Genomic DNA, 21,556 nt, shown 5'->3' on the forward strand with positions numbered 1-21,556 from the left:
TTGCACTCCCCATTTTTTCTCACATACACAAGTTTTCATTTTTGTCTCTTATTGTTTTTCTTAGACTCTATGTATATGTGCTCATATACGAGAGAGAGAGAGTGTGTGTGTGTGTTTTTTTTTTTTTTTTTCATACATGTGTATCTATTTGTATGGTCTCGTAAATGTGTATCCTCTCTTTCTCTCATTATTTTTATTCTCTTTTTCTTTTTCTTCCTTCTATATATCATCTTTATATACCTAATGTGTGCATATATATACATATGTATATGTGTATGCACGTGTATAGATTACATACATGTGTGTGTGTGTATGTATGTGTGTGTGTATGTGTGTCTATATATATACATGTGTGCATGTATATAAGTACGTATTTTATAAATGTATCCTCTCTCTCTCTCTCTCTCTCTCTCTCTCATATATATATTTACATATGTATATCATACATACAAGTGTGTACGTATTCACATATCTCCACTCATACAGGTGTATGTATGCATATAGTACTCATGTGTTTTTATAGTTTGTACATTTGTATGTGGTTTTAGAGCATGTATACATTGCATGAACATGTTCAACCATTAAAATATCATCTCATTTTATATGTGAAAAAGAAAGAATCACATGCAAGTTTTAAAAGACTCACCGTTTCCCTTTCCATGATCATATCATATATTTCATTTAAAGAGACAAAGAGAGAGTGTGTGTAAATACATGTGTGTTCAATTAAGATAGAAAAAAAGAGAGAATAGAAAGTAAATATAACCCCAACCCACCCTTCAAAAAAGAAGCCCTCTTTTGTTCCTAAATATCAAACTTCTCCTCCTTGTGCTACATAGGCTTAAGAGCCTTCTCATTAGTTCAAAATCCCAAAAAAAAACTCTAAATAATATATAGAATAAATAAAATTTACACTTATTACAACTATTTTGCATGAGTATGAGAAACAAATAATGCCCTTTTTGGTAAGCTCAAAATTGGTATGAAGCATGGCTAAATGTTTACATTTAACAAAGCCTCTCAATATAAAATGTAGCACTTGTGGAAAATATAATAGTATTGCCATGAATCAACAATGAGATAACACACTTATGATAGGGGATTGCAAGAAGCATAAAAACGATTCCAAAGTGTATTGAGAAAGAAATGGCTATTATAAAACATGAAATCGCTATAATGGCTAAGACTCTCAAACACTATTATGGACTCGATATATATATCAAGGTGCCATATGTAGTTTATGATTGTAATTATGCTACATAATTCAAAATAATAACTTGCATTTGAGTCGGCCCTCATTTTGTGATTGTATACAATACCATGACTTCGTAGAAAGGTTTTCACATGAGAGTAATTTCAAAAGCTTTCCAATATCTCATTTAAGGATCAAAGTGAAAACAAACTAATGTAATGTAACTCACCACGAGCCGCTACTAATACATGAACTAAACCATGCTTAGCATCATGCTAGGTACAACAATGCATCTTTATAAAGATAAAATGCAAACCACATGACAACAATGAAGTGGATCCAAGGCAAGCCAAATACAATTCACACAAAACATTCAAAGAGCTCACATTCCTATGTATGTGTGACTTAATTTTTGTATATGTGATGATTTTAATCACTTTAACCTTGGAGCTAGCTTCTCTAATGAACAAGCTGAGCTTGACTAGCTTGAGGAGACAATATAAACGATGAGTTCTTAATAGAGCCTCATAGTGCGATTGCATGACTATCTCGATGTTAGTTAATGTTTAATTACCTAATGGGTTTAGCTAAGTGAGCCAAGTGAAAGGAAGCTATCTAGCATTGTTTCAAGAGCATTTTATACAATATGTGTTGATACAAAGTCCTAATGATAAATCACATTTAAAGAAACATATGATTAAAAATCGTGGCTCATTGTTGCTTTACTCATTCTATACGTTGCATGTGAATGTGCTCCTCTTCGGTTCAATGCTATCAAGGGAGGATTACTACTAGATCCTACTAATGACAACCTAGAGGGTCCAAGTTGGACCCTTTCCAAGGAAAGGGTATGATGATTACAACACTATTACCCTTTCATGTTTGCAATTTGCTCGCTTGCAATATGGCTTTGGAGGGAAGATGTACACCACTCGATTGCAAGCCTTCGAGGTCACTAGGTCACTTTGCCTCAATTTGGGTTCTCTCTCTCTCTCTCTCTCTCTCTCTCTCTAAACAAAAAAATCATCATCGATTTTTACACTATTAGTAATTTTGTGTCTAGCAAATGTACTTAAAATGTCATTGGCTAAACACAAGCTTGCTTGAGCTTGTCGTCAAGAGACAGGCTTATCGATTTAGCTATGGTGTATACATCTAGCAATCTTTTATTGAGTAATCACTGCAATTGTTTTGTTTGCTAATGGCGATCATATTGGAGCTGTCTACCTTATCAGCCTGATACAGATACAAACACATGGATTAGAGGTAAACGTGAGGAGAGAAGACTAGGAAGAAGAAATCTTCAATAATTCTATGTCAAAAAGGAGTGTCTTGTCAATCAATCCTTGGTTTTTCAGCACAAAATCAAGAGCCCTTTGCCCCTGCACACAGATAGTTAATCAGCCAATGTGTTAGTCGTGACTTGACCAGTTCTTGTTTTGTAACTTCACAAACCATGTTTACTTCATATTGTACCAAATTAAAACTGTGCTTAAACATATCCAATACTATGCATACCACCAGAAATGCTATGCTTTAGAAGCTTTGCTTTTTGGTAACATGCGAATGAAGGGTTCATAGCACACTAGAGGATTACTTTGGAATAATAACTTGAAAACATCAAACAAACAAAAAAGAATCAACTGGTCAAACAGGATGCATGGGCATACCGAAAATGTGGTAGGTCTTGGCCCCTTCTTATTGAAGTCATTATCTGGGTATCCAAGCTCAGGTGGTACAATTATTCTGCAAAATCACCATAAACCTTCTAAAGCTTTGAAGAGCTTACAAGAATTGATGCGTGTTAATTTACTGGCAACACTCTTGTTATTTTGTACTCTTGTAACCACACTAATTTTAAAAAGGTCGTTAGAGCTCTGGCTCCTGCCAAACAATATATTCTATTATTCCAAGGTGCCCTTGAGGATGAAAAACAAGACAATGAATTGCAAGGTCCTGCCACGAGGAAGTATGACTCTAAATATTCTTGTGCTTTCAATATCATCAACAAGAAAGAGGGAGCGGAGATAACGAAGATGAAGACCAAGAGGAAAAATGATAGCCCACCAAACAGTCTCCCTTATAATAAACTTTATTGGTGGTGAAAGTTGTGGGTGCAAAGTGAAGAAGAGGAAGATGATGAAGAGAGAGAGGAAGAGGAAGATGACAAAGGAAAGAGATTTCTCCTTTAATCAGAAAATAAGTTGCACTTAAGATAAAATCAGAACCCCAAGAACAAACACTATGGCCTTGTTGCCTATAGGCAGACCAAAACAATCCCGAAATAAATATGAATGAGACAGGCTTATTCTACTCCAGGGTAACCTCTTTTATAATATGCAACTGCAGAGAGCTATTAAATGTCCGGGGTTGGATACTTGTTGCACAGGGACACAAACCCATGCTGATGGGCTCAAGACTTCCTTAGCGGATAGACTAAAGGCAGAAGCAACAAAGTAGTTTGTTTGAGAAATTTCAGCTACAAACACAAGAATAGAGTTAGAAGGGTAAGACACAGGTTGTACTCACAAAAAGATAATCACCATAGCAGCTGTATTTGGTAACTGGGTATGGTAATTCAAGACTGCTAGTCTAGGGGGTACAGGAAGTATTGATTATCTACATTGTTGACATGGGATTTCATGCAAAAAAGTGGTGTGTTTTGGGGATCACATTTCAATGGCAAGAAAAATAACAAACAACGTGTTTGTAGAGAATTGGTCTGATGGCGCACTTGAGGATTTGTGATTTAAAAAACTTGAGGTTGAGCAAGTAAGATGGAAAAGGGCTTCACTAGCCCTTTATAGCAATCAAATGGAGAAACAAAAACACCTACTTCAACTAAGCAACATTTTCCATACGTTCATGTATAATGGCATGGCAACATATTATTAATCCACAAGTTTACATGAATGCGTACTCAAAAGTTCTGATGTGCTTGACTTCTTGATAGGCAGTCCTCAGGCAGCTAGCCTGGTGCCAGAGCAGTATGTTTTGAGCTATTGGAACATGACTATGCATTTATGAAGAATACCTTCAAAGTCAATAAGCAGACAAATTAACAAAATATAAGACACAAAATGTGCAACCAAATTAACAAATATAAGACACAAAAGGTGCAAGAGAATCAAGACTAACAAATATATAGATTTCAAATAATGGCTAATACGATGGATATGTGAAGAACTTGCATCAATTCTACTCCCTAAATCCTCATCTCTGATACCCTTGCAATTGTGTTCATGGACATCTAACTCTTTTCTGGTGAAAAACTGGAGCAAACTGTACTCGCTAAAATCCTCGGCCTCAATGCACTGTAATTGTGACATTCAAGAGTGTCAGGACAGTACAGTAGGGGGCTATCTAGACAGCTGATATACCTTCACATTAAGGAGTGTCCTTCAGACATAACTGGTCCAGCTCTCCAAGTATGGCTTAGGAAAGCCATAATAGGTGCAGTGGCTGGGTGTAGAAATCACGTAAGCCTCACTGGTTTTCAACTTTCTTCACACTAAAAAGCATGCAAAAGCTGCCCACCTTGACAAGAATTCCCCCACAGTAAATCAGTGCCCACTACCAGCAATCACAAAAATATGATTACTCAGGGCAATGGATGTCAGATTTTCATTGAAGCTTTAGTTGGTTGTCCTAAGTTCAATGTCAAATTTCAGCTGTCAAACTTTGTTAGTCTTTTTCCAAGCCACAAAACAAAACGGTGTGCATAGAGAAAACAGAAACTGAAATGCCTAGAGCCATGCTTCACCATAGATGACCAGAGAGTCACATAGAGAATCTTTGATTAGCACACGCAAGGATGACTAGCACAAGGCAATGCATAACATAAAGCATGCCATTACAACTTGATAGCATGTCAACACCTGCTTCCAAGTAATGTCCAAGCTTTCATTAGTCTAGCAGACTGGCAATTTTCCCCAAAAAAGAAAAAAAGAAGAAAAAAAAAGAGAACAAATAGTTTTACCTGCGTACACCTCCAACATTCATTGTCGCAATAGCCTCCTCAAAAGCTGGAATAACCTGGACATCAAAGAGAGCAGAGTGTAGAAAGATGATATCTTACAAAGAAAAAGGGGCTGTTTTAGAAAACATCAATATACAATTTCCACCACAGAATCTGTTGAATTAGACCTAATATACATAGGCAAGCACATCATGCACACTCATGAATATTGTTGCTTTCACCTGTCTAGGCTTTCCCTTTGGTAAATAAAGAACTACCCTACCCTACACCCCCCCCCCCCCCCCCCAAAAAAAAAAACAACAAACAACAAAAGTGGCCGTGAAAGAATGACAACATTACATGCCTCCGAAAAACTTCCAAGGGATACCAAAATATGACAACTGATACTTATAACAGCTCATGAAATATGTATGGTGCACATGAGGTAGGTAGAGAGAAGCTTGTTTGAACCTCATGAGTTCCCAACTTGATTTTCAAAAAGTCCTTTTCATTTCCCTGCACAGTTTATAGCCAACATTCACACACACACACACACACACACTCTCTCTCTCTCTCTCTCTCTCTCTCTCTCTCTCTCTCTCTCATAATAGGTAATTGTATTAATTACGAAAGGAGTACGAGATTACAAGATGCATGATGGCTCTAGGCAATCGTGCATAAACTCAGCTCTCTTTTACAGAAGGTCAGAAGACTAAAAATAGTACAAAAGTCATGGTAAAGAAGCAGCAGAGATTGCCATATGCAAGGGACCAAGTCCTCCTTGGAAAGGAGATCAGTGTGTTGAATAAGATCCAGCTACCAATGTAGGAGACCTTTCAACTTAGCAAGGTATTTCTACACCCCAAATGCGGAATCAAAAAGAAAAGCATTTGAGTTGTCCAATTGTGCCAACAGCCCAAAAAACGGAGGAATGGAAACAAAATCTTCATGTTGTTGTGCCAGGGTAGGGTATTTGAGTCGAGCAAAGACCCAATCAAAGGGGCGCAATGATGTGCCAACCACAACCCTCCAAATAGCAAACAACAAGGACCAGATTTTTTGCACCAAGGGGCACAAAAGAAAATGGTGCGAGAATATTCTACACTGGTGAGGCAAAAAAAACAAGAGGTAGGAAATGTAGCGTTTTGCAAGTGCTGCAACAAGAGGCAGCCCATAGGAAGACTTTACTTTTGTATAGTGTCTTATTGAACCAACCCTCCACATGACTCTCTTTTTTTTTTTTTTCCGTAAAAGGTAATTGTATTAATTACGAAAAAAAGGTACAAGTTTACATGATTACAAGATACACGAGGGCTCTAAGCCAACGTGTGGAAAATCCCAGTACGAAGCCAGGAAAAAGTTACACAAGTCATGGCAAAAACGCAGAGGAAATTGCCATATGCCAGGGACGTAAGTCCTCCTGAGAGAGCATGTCAAAATGCTGGAGAAGATCTAGCTGCCAATACAAGAGACCCTTAATCCTAGCAATATGCCGCTGAACATTATAGGTGGAATAAAAAAGAAAAGCATTCCGAATGGTCCAATTATGCCAATAGCCCCAATATCGAAGAAAGTGAAACACGAGCTTCATATGTGGCTGTGCCAGAGTGGGGTATTTGGGCTGCACAAAAACCCAATCAAAGGGGCGTAGCGAGAAACCAACCACTGCTCGCCAAACGGCTGACAAGAATGCCCAGATTTTCTTAGCGATGGGGCAAAAAATAAATCGGTGACCGGCGGATTCCACACTAGTGGTGCAAAAGAAACAGTTGCCATTGGAGATTCGTCGCTTGGAAAGAGCTGAAGCAAGCGGAAGACCACCAATCATCACCCTCCAAAGAAAGACCTTATATTTGAAGGGTGTCTTGTTCAACCAGCCCTCCATCACAGTTGCCCTCCACCATGACCAGGATTTACGCAATCCCCATAGAGTATTCGCTTTAGTAACCAGTCATTGATGATCTTTAATCAGAAGATGATACACCTGGTTAGCGGAAGCTTTGCCTAAATTCAGCTGGCCTTCAAAGTCCCAATCCTGCCAAGGATGATCCGAAGCAAGGGCAAGAAAGGGTTGTCTGCTCTGGAGAACCATCAAAAGCTGTTCCCATAAATGCCTATATCCACGAGGGATCCTGAAAAGCCTCCTAGCTGTACGAAACGATATTAGAACATTGCAACTGGCAAGGGTGGCACCCGCGACTGAAGTTACGCCCAAACGTGCCATCCGGTTGAATTGTGGTCGAAGCTCGTATTTACCTTCCCATGAAAGTAACCGCGAGACTGCCAGCAATTCCAATTGAAAAGAATTAATAGCTAAGCGATCCTCCGCTGGATGCCACTGAGCCTTCCGCAGGACCAATTTCCAAGAACATACCAAATGGGTAAGCAGCGATGAAGAAGAACTGGAGAACCGCGAATCAGCATTAAGAACATGCCACCCAGAACTCCGGATTTGGGTATTGCCATGCAGAACCCCATGATCCTCAAGGAAATAACGGGCTATAATGACCCACGGATAATGATCCGAGCACATGGCGCGGAAAAGAGACCGACGGAGTGCCAGCATGTGAGTTTGGGCATCTAAAATAGCTCCTCCACCCATGCGTTTGAGGGGTGCAGGCATGCGACCAAGAAATCCAGGAAATACCTGCATGCAAGGAATCCTTCTTCCATAGCATGAAACGAATAGACTGAGTAAGAGCATTCAAAGTTGTAGTAGTCCAAGGCAGCAATGGCAAGAAATATGTGAGCATTGGCAATATAATTGTCTGGGCTACTTTGAGGCGAACATGGAAGGGCCAAGCTTGAGACTTCCAATACAAAAACCTAGCCGCCAGTTTTTGAGAAATCCACTGCAGAAGCTGCTTTGGGGAAACATCAACACCCAAAGGGTACCCAAGATGCCTGACAATGGAGCCACGAGGAACAACCATACCCTGCCAATCCAATGACTGCAAATCCGACTCCGCGCAGCTGAGAATGGCTGATTTCAATGCATTGATGCGAAGGCCGGACGCCTGACCAAAGAGAGCCCAAACATCCAATGCTTTGCGAAGGTTATCCTTGTCCGCACGCAAAATCATAAAGCTGTCATCAGCCAAGGATTGACTAATGAAGTGTTGTCCAGAAGGAAGTGACAATCTAGCCAACTGAGTAGAAGCTGCCATATGAGATAACATCGAAAGAACTGGATGAGTCGCAAGGGCAAAGAAGAGAGGGCTCGAAGGGCACCCATGTCTGACAGAGCGGGCAAGGACAAATGGCTCAGTAACGCCTCCATTCAGCATGACTCACGAAGATGCCGCAGCACTGATGGTGTAGATTAGATGAGGCATCCGAGCGCCAAAGCCCATAGCAGACATAAGTTCAGCAAAACGAAAGACCAGTCCAAATAGTCAAAAGCCTTTTCCAAGTCCAATTGAATCAGTATGACCTCCTGATTAGAATGCCTTGCGTAATCAATCGCCAGTTGCGCATTTAATACATTGTGCAGAATGTTTGGGCCCTTTTAATGAAAGCATATTGAAGAGGGTGCATAATGGCAAGGAGATGCTTATGGAGCCAATTCGCCATTACTTTGGAAAAGATTTTATACATAGAACCCATCAAAGAAATTGGGCGCCAATGTTTCAACGTAGACGGCGAAGGAACCTTTGGAAGCAGTTTGATAAGTTCTTCTTTCCATGAGGAAGGCATGATCCCCGTTTCCCACACCTACTGAAACAAAGCCTTCAATGGTTTCGCCAGTTGGGTAGCAAACGCCTCAAAGAACTCATTGGTGAGACCATCCCAGCCAGGACTTTTATCCTTGGGCAAGTGTAACAAAACGTCCGTAACCTCCGCCTCACAAATATCTAACTCCATAGTAGCTTGCATGTCCTGCGGAACCTGATTGTGGACCAGGTCATAAAAAACCGAACGGGCCTAAGCAGTTTGGGCTGAAGGTGGAGAAGTGGAACCAAGAAGGTCGAGGAAATAATTCCTACACATATATACAATAATCTGCGGATCAAGGACCAGGTGGCCTTCTACATCCTGGAGTCTGGTCATATTCTCTCGAGCAGGAGAGGCATGGAGAGCTCGAAAGAACTTATGAGTTTGACACGCACTATCTTGCAAAGTCTCCGTCAGATGTTGCAATTTGGCCTGCAGATACGATTTCAACTGAAACTCTTTAATAAGATCAGCCACCCCATTGCCAGTGCTAGCAGAAATGCATCATCTGGAGTCTCCACCAGCAGAGAACGAACCAAAGCCAGCAAGTCCTCCACTGCTTGTCGACGCCGCCGACAAAGAGAGGCATGATGGATCCCATACTACCGAGCAACCCGCTGCACATTAGAGAGCAATTGTTCAAACGAAGCAGTGCCTTGAGAGGAGAAGTCCAATAAGAATCTATCAATCAATTGCTACATATAGTCCTGAAAGATTGCATGCTTCAAATAAGACGAGTTGAAACGCAAACGGAGTCTCTCTAGAAATTGCTTAAAAGGTGCAATGGGTTGTGCAAGCAGCTCAAGCTGCAGAGGGAAATGGTCCAACAAGGCATATTGCTGCAACACTTTCATTTCGAGCATCTCAGGAAGGAAATCATCATTCTGCATGATGTATATGCGGTCCAACCGCGACCATGTTGTTGCATACTGGGCAGAATGGAAAGTAAACCCTGTAGAAGACGGGTGTAGCCAGGACCAGAGATCTTGCTTAAGAACAGCAAGAGCCAACTCGTGCTACATATGACTTTCCAACGCGTCCATTACCGAATGCTCCGATGTGGACTAGGAAGAATCAACACACACATTGAAATCCCCCATCAAGAAGCCCCGTCTGCCAAGTGACAAGGAAGTTTGCAAAGTATGCCAAAGCTCCCGACGAGATAAAGGATCATTCAGAGCATAGAGGCCAAGTAACCATAAGATCTCCCCTTCGAATAAAATTTCAATCACCAGAAAGCGGCCATGTACATCATTTTTAATAAGAACAGGCTAATATTTTTCACGTATAATCATGAGCACACCCGAATAATGCATGGCCTGTGTCCCTACATAGAACAAACGAAAGCCATGGCAATCCACAACTTTTCCGGCTTCTCCATGACTCTTGTGCTCAACAGCACACATGACATCCCACTGATTCTCATGCAATACAGTCCACATGGCATGTTGCTTGTGGCGAGAACAAATTCCTCGCACATTCCACGTGGCTATTTTCATGTGTATTCAAAACAAAATCAGGTACGAGACACAGCTTGCCTCAATTTGACTTTTTCTGCGAGAATGTCCAGGACTCCCTCATCCAAGAAATCTGCCAACACGGCAAAAGAGTTCTGAGGACCAGATTTGGAGGTAGACGGCATATCTACTAGCTTAGGGATGGAACGGGGATAACAACGATCCCACGGGGTAATGACGTTGCCTCTGGTATCAAAAGCCAGCTTAGCAGGTGGACCCTTTGGATGATCCGAATACACTCTCCTAGTGGGCTGAGGACGGGGGGCAGAGGAAACCATAGCAGGAGCAAAGTGCTCTAAAGACAACATTTATTTCCTGTGCATATAGGTATGCATGGAATGTTGTGAGGCAGTAGGCACAGTATTCTCCATGCCAACAACAACCCTGTTGCCTTTTTTTGTGCGTACTTCAACCCAGTCAGTGCCACGGGAATCCAAACCCGAAACCTGTTGTTTACCTTTATCCAAAACTTTAGGTGGGTGGATAGCATCCTGCGACGGAGCATCACACACCATATCTTCCATGGGCAGCGAAACATGCCCAGCATCTGAAGTGTGTTGTTGCTCTGAGCATTCAGCCATAAAATGCCCCAATTGTCCACAGGAAAAGCAATGTCTTGCAAAATTGCCCCATTTCAAACAAAAGTGTAAAGGATGCATGCTAGAGCAATTGAGACGTAACCAAGCAGGCCTTTTCCTTGCAGTGTCCCATAACATACACAACCGGGTGCGATTCACGGCCCTTAGACTTGGAGGGACCAAAACAGTGCCCACAACGGCCATAGCGTCCTTCAACAGTGGCCAATAGACAACCGGACAATTTTCCACTTCAACCCACACAGGGCATTCACGTTGCAACAGATGTTGAAAATCTGCCATTGGGCGCCATGGTACAACATGGACCAAACGGCGATAAAAAAACAAAGGCAATTTAGACAGGAGAGCAGCACGGTGCATCTCAGATTTCAACAATACCTCAAAAAACCCTCGGGGCCCAACAAAAATCTCTTCAACACATTCCCCTTGTAGCAGACTGTGCAACCACTGGCGAATCCCTACCAGTGAAGAAGAGTATCACAGCGCGATCATAAAACACTGAAAAGGAGCGCAAGACAGTTTTCGGGTCCACAGTGGCTTCCAAAACATCTTCTGGTGCAAAGTCAGAAAAGACTTCCTGATTATGTTGAACATAATCGCCAACCAGAGTGTTGGCAAATTCCAGCAAATGCTCCCAATCAACATCCTGAGAGTCCACAGAATCCGAAGCAACTTGAGCATAGGAACGATCTTGATGATCCATTCTCTCTTCCGAAGTATGCTTGGTGCATTTGCCTGCAGGCTGGAGGTCAGGACCAGGGGGCATCTCTTCAATGCACGGAACCATATCCTCGGGTTCCTCGGTATCAGAATACGGACCAAGCGCTGCCACCGTTTGGTCTATAAAATCCAGATCTAGACCAGCCATATTGTATCACTGCGTATACCGGACAGAGGCCGAGTGAAGATCTCACGGGAGGCAGAAACGCACAGGCCGCTCTCTCTCTCTCTCTCTCTCTCTCTCTCTCTCTCTCTCTCTCTCTCTCTCTCTCTCTTTGTGTGTGTGTGTGTGTGTGTGTGTGTGTGTGTGTGTACAGGCACAAATCAGCTCTCTGATCTATGCAGGGTTGCAGTCACGTGCTGCCAGGTGATGGCTCTCTTTCTCTGACTCGGCACAACAAACTGCACAGGGCAAACACCCACGGACAGCAGGCACAGCAAGCACTGCCCTCAACACTGTGCCGTCTCCTTCCAAGGCTCGCGATAGGACAGAGCGCAGCTCCTCTCTGCGTTGTATGTCAAAGGTGCCTCACAGGCCCGCAGGTATACAGTGTGCTATGGACAGCATCACGTTTGACGAAAGGCGACTCTAGTCGAAACCCTAAAACGCACAAAGAAGCAAGCAGGAGCAGGCTGCGGCTAAGCCTGTGCTCTGCGCGACCACAGGCTTCAGATGGCAGGCGTCAGGCGAGCAGGCAGGCACAGGCAGAGCAGGCAGGCAGTCGTCAGGCGGGTGGGTATTCAAGTGCGCAGGCAGTCGTCAGGTGGGTGGGTCTTCAAGCGCGCAGGCAATCGTCAAGCAGTTGTGAGGCGCGCAGGCAGGTGTCAGGCATCAGTCAGGCGCGCAGGCAGGCGTCAGGCGGGTCTTCAAGCGGCAGTCTTCAGGCGCGCATGTCTAGGCAACGACAGGACGGGACGCACCGGCGGCACCATCTCTCTCTCTCTCTCTCTCTCTCTCTCATGTAGAGTGCACCGCCCACAGCCCACTCATCCACATCCCCACTGTTAGCAGGCATGTATGTCTTGTGTGGTCATCTCCTACCTACAAGCCTCAATTTGAGTCAAACAAGGATATTAGGAGCTCTAACATTGTCTTTGTCTATCATTTTTTGTGTTTTAGACACTTTAGGTGGAGGGCACATTAGTGCGTTTCTTTTTGTGCACTTTTGGCCATTATTTTAGTGGTTTGACCACATTTAGGGTTCTCTCTCTTTTTCACATATATATAGGCAGCCTGCCCTCCCACTTTCATTATCCATCATTGATCCTTCGTGATTAGCCAGTCCTCATCATTTGACACGTAGAGCTGCGTGTTGGGGCTGATCGTTGCAGCCTTGTACCTTCAACCAATGCAATCACATCATTCCCTCTCTCTCTTGCATTCACTCTTTTTCTCCCTCTTCTCTCTGTGTTCACTTTCCTCTTTCCGTTGCCCCCACTCATATGATATTAGAACCATGTGTGGGAGCTGGAGATCTTGAAGAGGAGCACTCTGTTTGAGGCAGCCCTAGTGCCCAACACTCATCTCAAGTGCAGCAGCTAATTCTCAAGCAGACAAGCACGTGTGGACACCTGCATTTGACAGCTGGCTGTTCTTCTCTGCCCTAGGCGGCCTGTTTCTCAAGCATCTGCACTTGCAACCCTGCGTTTTCCAGCTGGGAGGCACATTGCAACTTGGGTAGCAGTTAATTACTGCTGGGTGGCTCTATCTGCAGGTTCTAACCTTCGTTTGCTGCAGGTTACCAGCCTCAGCTTTGTGTTTCTGGCTTACAGGCAGCCTATCACAGGTCTGGGCGGCCTTATCTGCAGTACTCGGGCAGGCTTTTCCAAGGAGACAGACCCTTTCTCAGCTGGGTGCAACCTATTGTGTGTTGGGTGGCGTTTTTACAGGCAATTGAAGTCTGCATTTTCAGTCACAGGGTCGTCTTCTCCCTCCTACCAACACATCCGCACACTGGACAGTTGGACAGGCTCAATTTTTCTGCTGCAATTCTTATTGCCCACTCTCTCTTTGCCACATGGAATCATTCTTGGCTGGGTGACAGGTTAATCACCTGCTTTGACTGCATTAATTGTGGCCATATTTGTGTTTTGCAGATCTGCCACTTCAGCTCAGCATCGAGTCATTCCTCCTACCTCGGATACTCCCCATCTCCATCAGTCTTTTCTGGTTTATAGGTTGCTGAACCCCGTACAAGTGGAGAACATTCTAATTGCAGCATCTTCTTTGTTTTCTTGCAGGTATTTCTTGAAGAACAAATATGGCCAACATGTATGCTATGGGGGATCGTGTGGTTCAGCATCATTCAGACCGACCACGATCTTATTAATCTTTCCTACTACATTCTTCCAGGGCTTCTAGTCCCCAATTGGCATTGATGGCATCTCCTAAGCAGGTGCCGGTCCTACCCTCTCTCTCTACATCCGACAAGTTAGATGGGACAAACTACCCTCTATGGTTGTGCCGCATGGAGTGTCTCCTTGACAATGTGACCTTTGGGATTTTGTTACAGTCCCTATACCCCAACCCACCGTGGATCCTCATGTTGGTGTGACGGCAGATTCGACAGCTTTATGGGATCGGTTGAATGCCATAACCCACTCTTTTTTCTTATTGAGTTGTACAGATTTTGTGCTTGTGCATGTGAGACATATCCGCACTACTGCAGAGATTTGGAGGAGATTGGCATCTCTCTTCTGGATCCAAACATTCGAGTATCACTTATCTCTTGAGTTGACACTACGACATTTTTCTACCATAGATTCCCCTACGATGAGGGATCACATCCACAAGATGGAGGAGATTCGGGATGAGCTTTCATTCCTTGGTACAAATATTTCTTCAGAGGACCTAGCTGTGACATATCTTTCACATCTTCCATCACCGACATATGATGTGTTCCACACCAGTTTCATCACTTCTCATAGCCGGGAGACTCGCACTTGGGAGGAAATAGTTCCATTGGTTCTTGAGCACAATGCGCATCATCGTGAGACAGATTCTTGCGGAGCCCGTGCACATGGCCATGTTTATGTGGCTTTATCTACAAGTACAAGACAACCCAAGCAGAAGAAAGGAAAGTGAAAGGAGTTGAAGTCATCTTTTGACTCAAATACAGATTTTGTGGGGAAGCATAGAGGATATCCCACGTATCCTCATTGTGGGAAGACCTCACACCTCGAGGAGAAGTACTAAAGGATATATCCTCACCTTCATTCGGAAGCGAAGGGTGGATCTACATCGGAGCCTTTGTCTACCTCTACTTTGTCACTTGCTATTACCATGAAGACAGTGTTTTTACACATTTCTCAGGTGGAGGGGCCTTCTTCGACTGTCTCAACTTCTAAGCAACCTTGGCTCATTAACAGTGGTGCCTTGAGTTATATGACTCCCCGAGGTGATTTGTTATAGGATCTCCGTCCATCAAAGGGTATCATCACTTCTTGTGACATTTCTTCGGTGCCTGTTAGTGATGTTGGCACCTTGCCTCTATTGTCTAACTGTCCCCATCAAGCTTCGTTTCTACAGCCCTACATGTTCCTGACTTGGGCTTTCCTCTTCTCTCAGTTTCTGGCCTTCCTCAACTCGGGACCTGCGTTGCCTTCACCGAGCCGGCCATCTTTGTTAAGGATTCTTCTACAGGAGTCACTTTTGTGACAAGTTTGTTGGAACATGGGCTACCTATGCCCCATTCCCCTTCCATTGTGCAAGGCCCTCCAAGGTAGCTTTCCCTTGCCGCCTCATTCTCGATTGTGCACCAATTATCCCACAAGTTACATCCCATCCCCAACCATCTCCTCTAGTGGTTCCCTCATACCTCCCATCCCTTTCAAAGGGAAACAATATTGGTGATGTGGCTGTGGATTCCCTCGCCCTTTGTGTTTCGGTGGGGGCTCCCCAAGCTCGTGAGGAGTTTCTTCAAGTTTTCCAATCTACTTTGGGCCTTTCTTTTATGTGGCCATCCCTTTTCTTCATCATCGAGCCACCATCCCCTACTGCTCGGCCCTTAGTCCTTGTTGTTTCTATACAACTTATGGTATCTTTCAATAGCTCCTCACCATCATCTCATAGTTGGGTTAGACGCTTGGCTCACCCATTCCCCACTAAAGTTTTTACGAGTGATTCGTTCAAGGCCTCTCCATTTCCTTTGCCCTTTGGTGGCCTTCTGTTTGATTAGCTGTTTATACGGAGAGAGGGTTTGGCTCCTTGTTTGGCTTTCTTCATTGACAAACTACATCGGCATTGGCACTCTTCTTGCCACCCTCGGATCCACTCTCCTTTGGCCTTCTGCTACATCCAGGATCCGAGAGGGAATGTTCACAGTCATGTGTGTCTTGCATGGTCATCTCCTGCCTATGAGCCTCAATCTGAGTTAGACAAGGACATTAGGAGCTCTAACATTGTCTTTGTCTATCATTTTGTGTGTTTTAGACACTTTAGGTGGAGGGCACATTAGTGCATTTCTTTTTGTGCACTTTTTGCCATTATTTTAATGGTTTGACCACATTTAGGGTTTTTCCCCTTTTTCGCATATATATAGGCAATCTGCCCTCCCACTTTCATTATCCATCATTGATCCTTCGTGATCAGCCAGCCCTCCTCATTCTCTTGTCCCCCCACTACAATCTAGCACCCACATTGATGCATAGAGCTGCGTGTTGGGGCTGACCATTGCAGCCTTGTACCTTCAACCATTGCAATCACATTGTTCCTTCTCTCTCGTGTTCACTCTTTGTCTCCTCTCTATGTTCACTTTCCTCTTTCCGTTATCCACTCTCACACCCAATTGAGACACCATCAAAGGATACAAACGATACTAGCAAACCATTGAGCACCTCAACCTTCAATTTATCCATGTTAGATAGACCTATGAAGATATTATGGGGTGATACTAATCCTCCCCTTTTCCCCTCAACATGCCATATCAGCTCCCCATTGCATCAGATCCCTAGTGTTTTTAGCCCTCTGAGTTCCTTCTTGTTTCCTAGCTAGGATTTTTTCTTAGATTATGATTTCTTTATTCTACTTGGAAACATGAAAGCTTCTTGAATTTCCTACCTTTGTCTCATAGGCTGATTTGGCCTTTTCTAGACACTAGTACACACATCTCTCTCTCTCTCTCTCTCTCTCTCTCTCTCTCTCTCTCTCTCTCTCATAATTGTATCAATCACCAAAATACAAAACTTAAAAGAATATGACCACAAGAACAAATGGTCTATATGATTGACAAGGGAACCAAAGAAACTACAATATGCCAAGAAAGGAGATCCTATCAAGGGAGAATATCTACTAGCTCAATGATGTTGAGCTGCCAAAGACCAAGGCCTCTCAAACGGTGTCGTACCGCTACGCGCACACCGTGTAAAAAAATCTAGAGTGTGGCTTCCTTTTAGATTTAGAGAGCCAATGCCACTTTAGGCATTAGTGTTAGTGTCCATGGTTCAAAATATTAGATTTTTTTGGACAAGTTTTTAGCCAATTTTTGATATTCTAGATATTATCTCTTGTAAAAATCCATAAAACTATAGACAACTTCTAGATTAGGATGACATGTAAAAGAAAGCATATAGCTTTCAGCCAATTTGAGAGGATTTTATGTAAAAGGAGAGATTGACAAAATCGCACGATGCGCGATCGCTGTTTTCAAGCAATGAACAGCACTCCGAAGGGAGAGATGGAGTGATCTGGTAAAATTCTGGCCAAGTGTGCTTGTATTTTATCCCCTTTCAGTGCCAATGGAAGCATCAAATTGGCGATCTGAGCAGCATAGGGAAAGGTATTATTTTATTCACGTTATTTTCTATTAGAGTTATATCTTCTCGTAATGCTGAAAGAAACTAACAGGCTTCATCTCTGTTAGTATTCTTCTACATTTTCTAATTCTTTTTTTGAGTATTCTTCTACGTCTTCAATTTCTTCGAACCCCTTCTCTTGCGTCTACTCCTCTCCCTGAATCTACCTTCACCCTGTTGTCTCTTATCTTCAAGAACTTGGCTTGAAACCTTCAACCCTTCTCTTATCTCTACCATCTCCGGAGTCTAAGCTCTTGAACCCCCATATATTCTTCTCTTGCCAAACCCCTGTGGTGACCTTCAACCCTACGCGCTGCAACATTAGTGAACCCGACGTGAAGGTTGGTGTAAGAGAACTCCAAGATGGGGGATTCTTCAGGAGATACTCTACAACAATTGATGCGCATACTGCAACAGACTCAGCAACAATAAATCCAAATGTTACAACAACAACAACGAAGGCAAGACGAAGAGAAGATTGATTCCACAGCTATCAAGGCCCTAGAGGAAGTTGGGCGTGAATTAAAACAATTTAATGGACAAAATGTCTCTGTTTTTATTCGCTTGTATTTTAAGAAAATGCTCTTCTTTGGTGTACCGCAACATGCATGAAGTCGCTATTTTGCTAGACTAGCCAAGCATGGTCTTCAAGAAAGAATCCATGGTCTTTTTCAGCAAGATGCGGATTGGCTGCATTCAAAAAAGCCCTACACGAAGAATTATTCTTAGAAGACTCTGACCTAATGACAAAGAAAAGTTTCATTGATTGGGTTGAGAAACCCAACAAAGATTTAGCTGTAACCGCTTTATACCATGAGTTTGAAAGTCAATTTGGACAACTTGATGCTGAAGACCAACAAAGTATGGAAGATCAGAAGATTGAATTATTCCTTAAGGCTGCAAATCCCATTCTGCAAGAAAAGCTTGTTGATCGCCTAGAAGATGCTACCTCTGAATCAGGAGTCAAGACTGTATGGACAGATGTTACTAATGCAGTTAATATGATTGCTCGAAGAGAGCGGATGCGGCTAAGATTGGGCTCTACTTCAACTTCAACAACTCCATTGATGGAGCTTGTTCCACCTTCAAAATCCCCAATTCCTTTGACTAATCAACCAACTCTTTCTTCTTCTATTCCTTCTAAAAATGATGTCATGGATAAACTCATTAAAAGCATGCGTAACCTTCATCTGAATCTTACAGAAATTAATTCCAAGGTGGAGAAGCTGGATGTCAAAGTTGAAGAACGAGGACATTCATCAATTCAAAGACCCATGAGAGAAGGCTTTAACAGGCATTGTATTTGGTGTGACAGCCAACAACATGACAAGAGAGAGTGTTCTACCTTCCGTGAGGCTAAAGTACAAAAGCTCGCCTTTTGGAAAGACGAAAAAATTCATGCAGCTTAAACTGATCTTTCACTAGAGCCAAATTTTGGCAATGGTGGAATGAAGAAAAGATTAGAAGATTTAGCTGTAAAGAATGCTTATGCAGCAATTAATGCAGCTACCTATGGGCTACAAATTGAGCCAACTAAATTAAGTTTGAAAGCATGTAAAGCTAATGTGCAATCTAAAGTATGGATACAGGCACGAGATCAAATGGAACGTGGTAAAACAGCCAAAGAAGATTTGGCTAATGCCAGTCAATGCATTTGAGGAATAACTGGCTAGAAAGAACCGGTAGATTCTTTTTCCGTCTTTGCACATTTGGCTGACATCAATCATAAAGAAGTCTTGATTGGAAAAAAGAGAAGAAGAGAAGATGAACCAGGGCCTTTCTCTTCTGGCCCTCCGAAACGGGTAACTAGAAGAACGCCTGAACAACCAAAGCTTGCTGAAAATATAACCCCAGATCAAGAGATGAAAGATACGCCACAAATAAAGAAGACCGAAGGAAATAAGAAAGGTAAGCAGCCAGACTACAAATTGCAGTTTGACATAGAATCTGCAACCGATCTCAAACGAATCCTAGAAGAACGAATTCTACGAAGTAAAATTGAATTTACCTTAGGCGAAATTCTTAGAATTGCCAAACGTGAATTCCATGATATAATTATTAATGTAATCAAAAGAAAAAGACAATATGTTGGTGATGAAGCTTAAGAAACAGTGCATGCTTTTTTGCAAGTTCTTCGAGTTTTTGTGTAGGATGAAGAGAAGTTGACTTCACAAGGAATTCAACTTGAAGCAGTTAAAGAATTAATTGCAACAATTGAAGCTGAAGATAAAGAAAGCATGAATGCAAAAATGAAAGAAATGCAAGCTGAAAATGTAATGGTCGGCTAGTCCAAACCAGTTGGGCAGCCCACCTCTCAAAAAGAAGGCCGTCTACAGCATATGCATGAGGAGAAATAGGCTTGGTTTATTCCAAGCAGTCACTACTCCTGTATGCATTAGGCAAAAGCAACAACGGAGACAGTCGTCAAAATTGGAGAAAAAGAAATACCATGTATTGCACTCTTAGACCATGGCTCGGAGATAAATGTCATGGCAAGGAGTCTCTATGAAAGTGGTGGATGGCCCATAGATATTGATCTAGGTTGGCAAATGAGAGCTGCAAACAACTCTTCTGGAGAGTTACATGCTGTATGTCCTAATGTGCAGATAACTATTGGAGACATAAAAGACAATTTTCAATTTTTTGTTCAAGACTCTTGTAGTTACCCTATCATTCTTGGGCAACCTTACATTTCTGAAGCCCGCTTGGAAACAAAAGCTCTTGATTATGGTTCTTCCTATGCTCGAATCCGAAGCAAGGATAATGAACGAGCTATCCAATTTCTTACTGTGTGTGTTAATCATCATCAAAACAGAGATCGACTACGTGATTATCATGTGTCTCCTAATGCCCAAGAATTCAAGGGTTTTCGGGCTGCACTGCTATAAAAGGAGGCTATGGCAGTGCGTCATGTAAAAATATCGAACCTCCTTATGCTACAGAAACTGTCTCTAGCAAATCTGTATGTATGTGCAGCCAATAGTATGGGCTGTTATAAGTCTCTTCCGACCATGACTAAAGCTGAAAGAAAATATTTATGTCATGTAAAAAGAGAGCTAAAAACTTATGACATGATGGCTGAAAATGAAGATATTTCGGGCATTTTTTTAAGGCTGATTACTACTGACACATTGGTTGCAACATAAGCAGCTTCTCATATAGAAAATCAGGCTGAAAATCAATCCATAGAAGTATGTACATTGGATTTTTATCAAACAATTCAAGAATTTGTTGAGCAGAAAGACATTGGTTTACTCAACAAGGCTGAAGCGCAAGTGGAGACAAAATACAAGACAGTGGATAAGAAAGTCAAGCCTATGGCAGTCCCACTACCTCCTGAAAGTAAAGGGCTAGCTGGTAGGGTAGCAAATTAGTCAAGTCTTTGTGATCCTTCCAACATTGGTCACAAGTTCATATCTGAAAGTATAAAAGAGCTCAAAATAGGTGAAAATTCTTTCCTTTCGCCAACTGAAAAATACTCTTTTATGAAATGCTAATGAAACATGGAAAAGCTTTTGCATTTTAACCAAGTGAAATAGATTATGTGGATCCAAATATTGTGGCTCCTATAATCATTTTTACGGTCCCACATGTGCCTTGGAACCTCAAGCCTATTCCTGTTCCAAGGGCGCATTTGCCCAAATTATTGGAGCTTCTAAATGAAAAGATCAGAATGAAGATTTTAGAACCTTCTTCAACACCTTACTCAAACCGATGATTTACCATGCCCAAGAAAAATGGATCTTTACGATTCATTCAAGATCTACAGCCTGTTAATCATATCACAATCCGAAATATTGGTTCAGGTCCAATTGTTGACGAATTTACTGAAGCTTTTGCAGGTAGACAAATTTACTGAAGCTTTTGCAGGTAGAGTAATTTATTCTATGGGCGACCTATATTCAGGATATGACCAATTTCATCTTTCATTAGAAAGCCGAGACATTACCACAATGAAGACACCTCTTGGATTGGTCCGCGTGGACACTCTACCACAAGGTGCAACAAACTCCGTAGCCCATATGATGAATGTCATCCACAAAGTCTTAAGGGACTTTATTCCACA

At 42.4% G+C, this 21,556-nt stretch overlaps 1 protein-coding gene across 3 annotated transcripts in view; it reads right to left on the reverse strand.

Moving 5' to 3' along the window:
* Positions 1–1,885: 1,885 nt before the first annotated feature.
* LOC148032133 (FKBP-like peptidyl-prolyl cis-trans isomerase family protein) overlaps positions 1,886–21,556 on the reverse strand; it is a 53,334-nt gene continuing 33,663 nt past the window's right edge. Inside the window, exons 6-9 of one of the 3 annotated variants that reach the window (XM_087682764.1) lie at positions 5,622–5,666; positions 5,172–5,227; positions 2,863–2,938; positions 1,886–2,574 (exon numbers count right to left, since the gene is read on the reverse strand). In XM_087682764.1, coding sequence (XP_087538890.1) covers positions 2,479–2,574; positions 2,863–2,938; positions 5,172–5,227; positions 5,622–5,666 — 273 coding nt within the window. In that variant the 3' untranslated portion in view covers positions 1,886–2,478. The remainder of the gene's footprint in view (positions 2,575–2,862; positions 2,939–5,171; positions 5,228–5,621; positions 5,667–21,556) is intronic. The other 2 variants (XM_087682762.1, XM_087682763.1) reach the window with 2 other exon arrangements.

This window comes from Lygodium microphyllum, chromosome 8, assembly GCF_053477565.2.
Source record: "Lygodium microphyllum isolate KBCC chromosome 8, Lygodium_microphyllum_v1.1.10, whole genome shotgun sequence".
Lineage (NCBI taxonomy): Eukaryota > Viridiplantae > Streptophyta > Polypodiopsida > Schizaeales > Lygodiaceae > Lygodium > Lygodium microphyllum.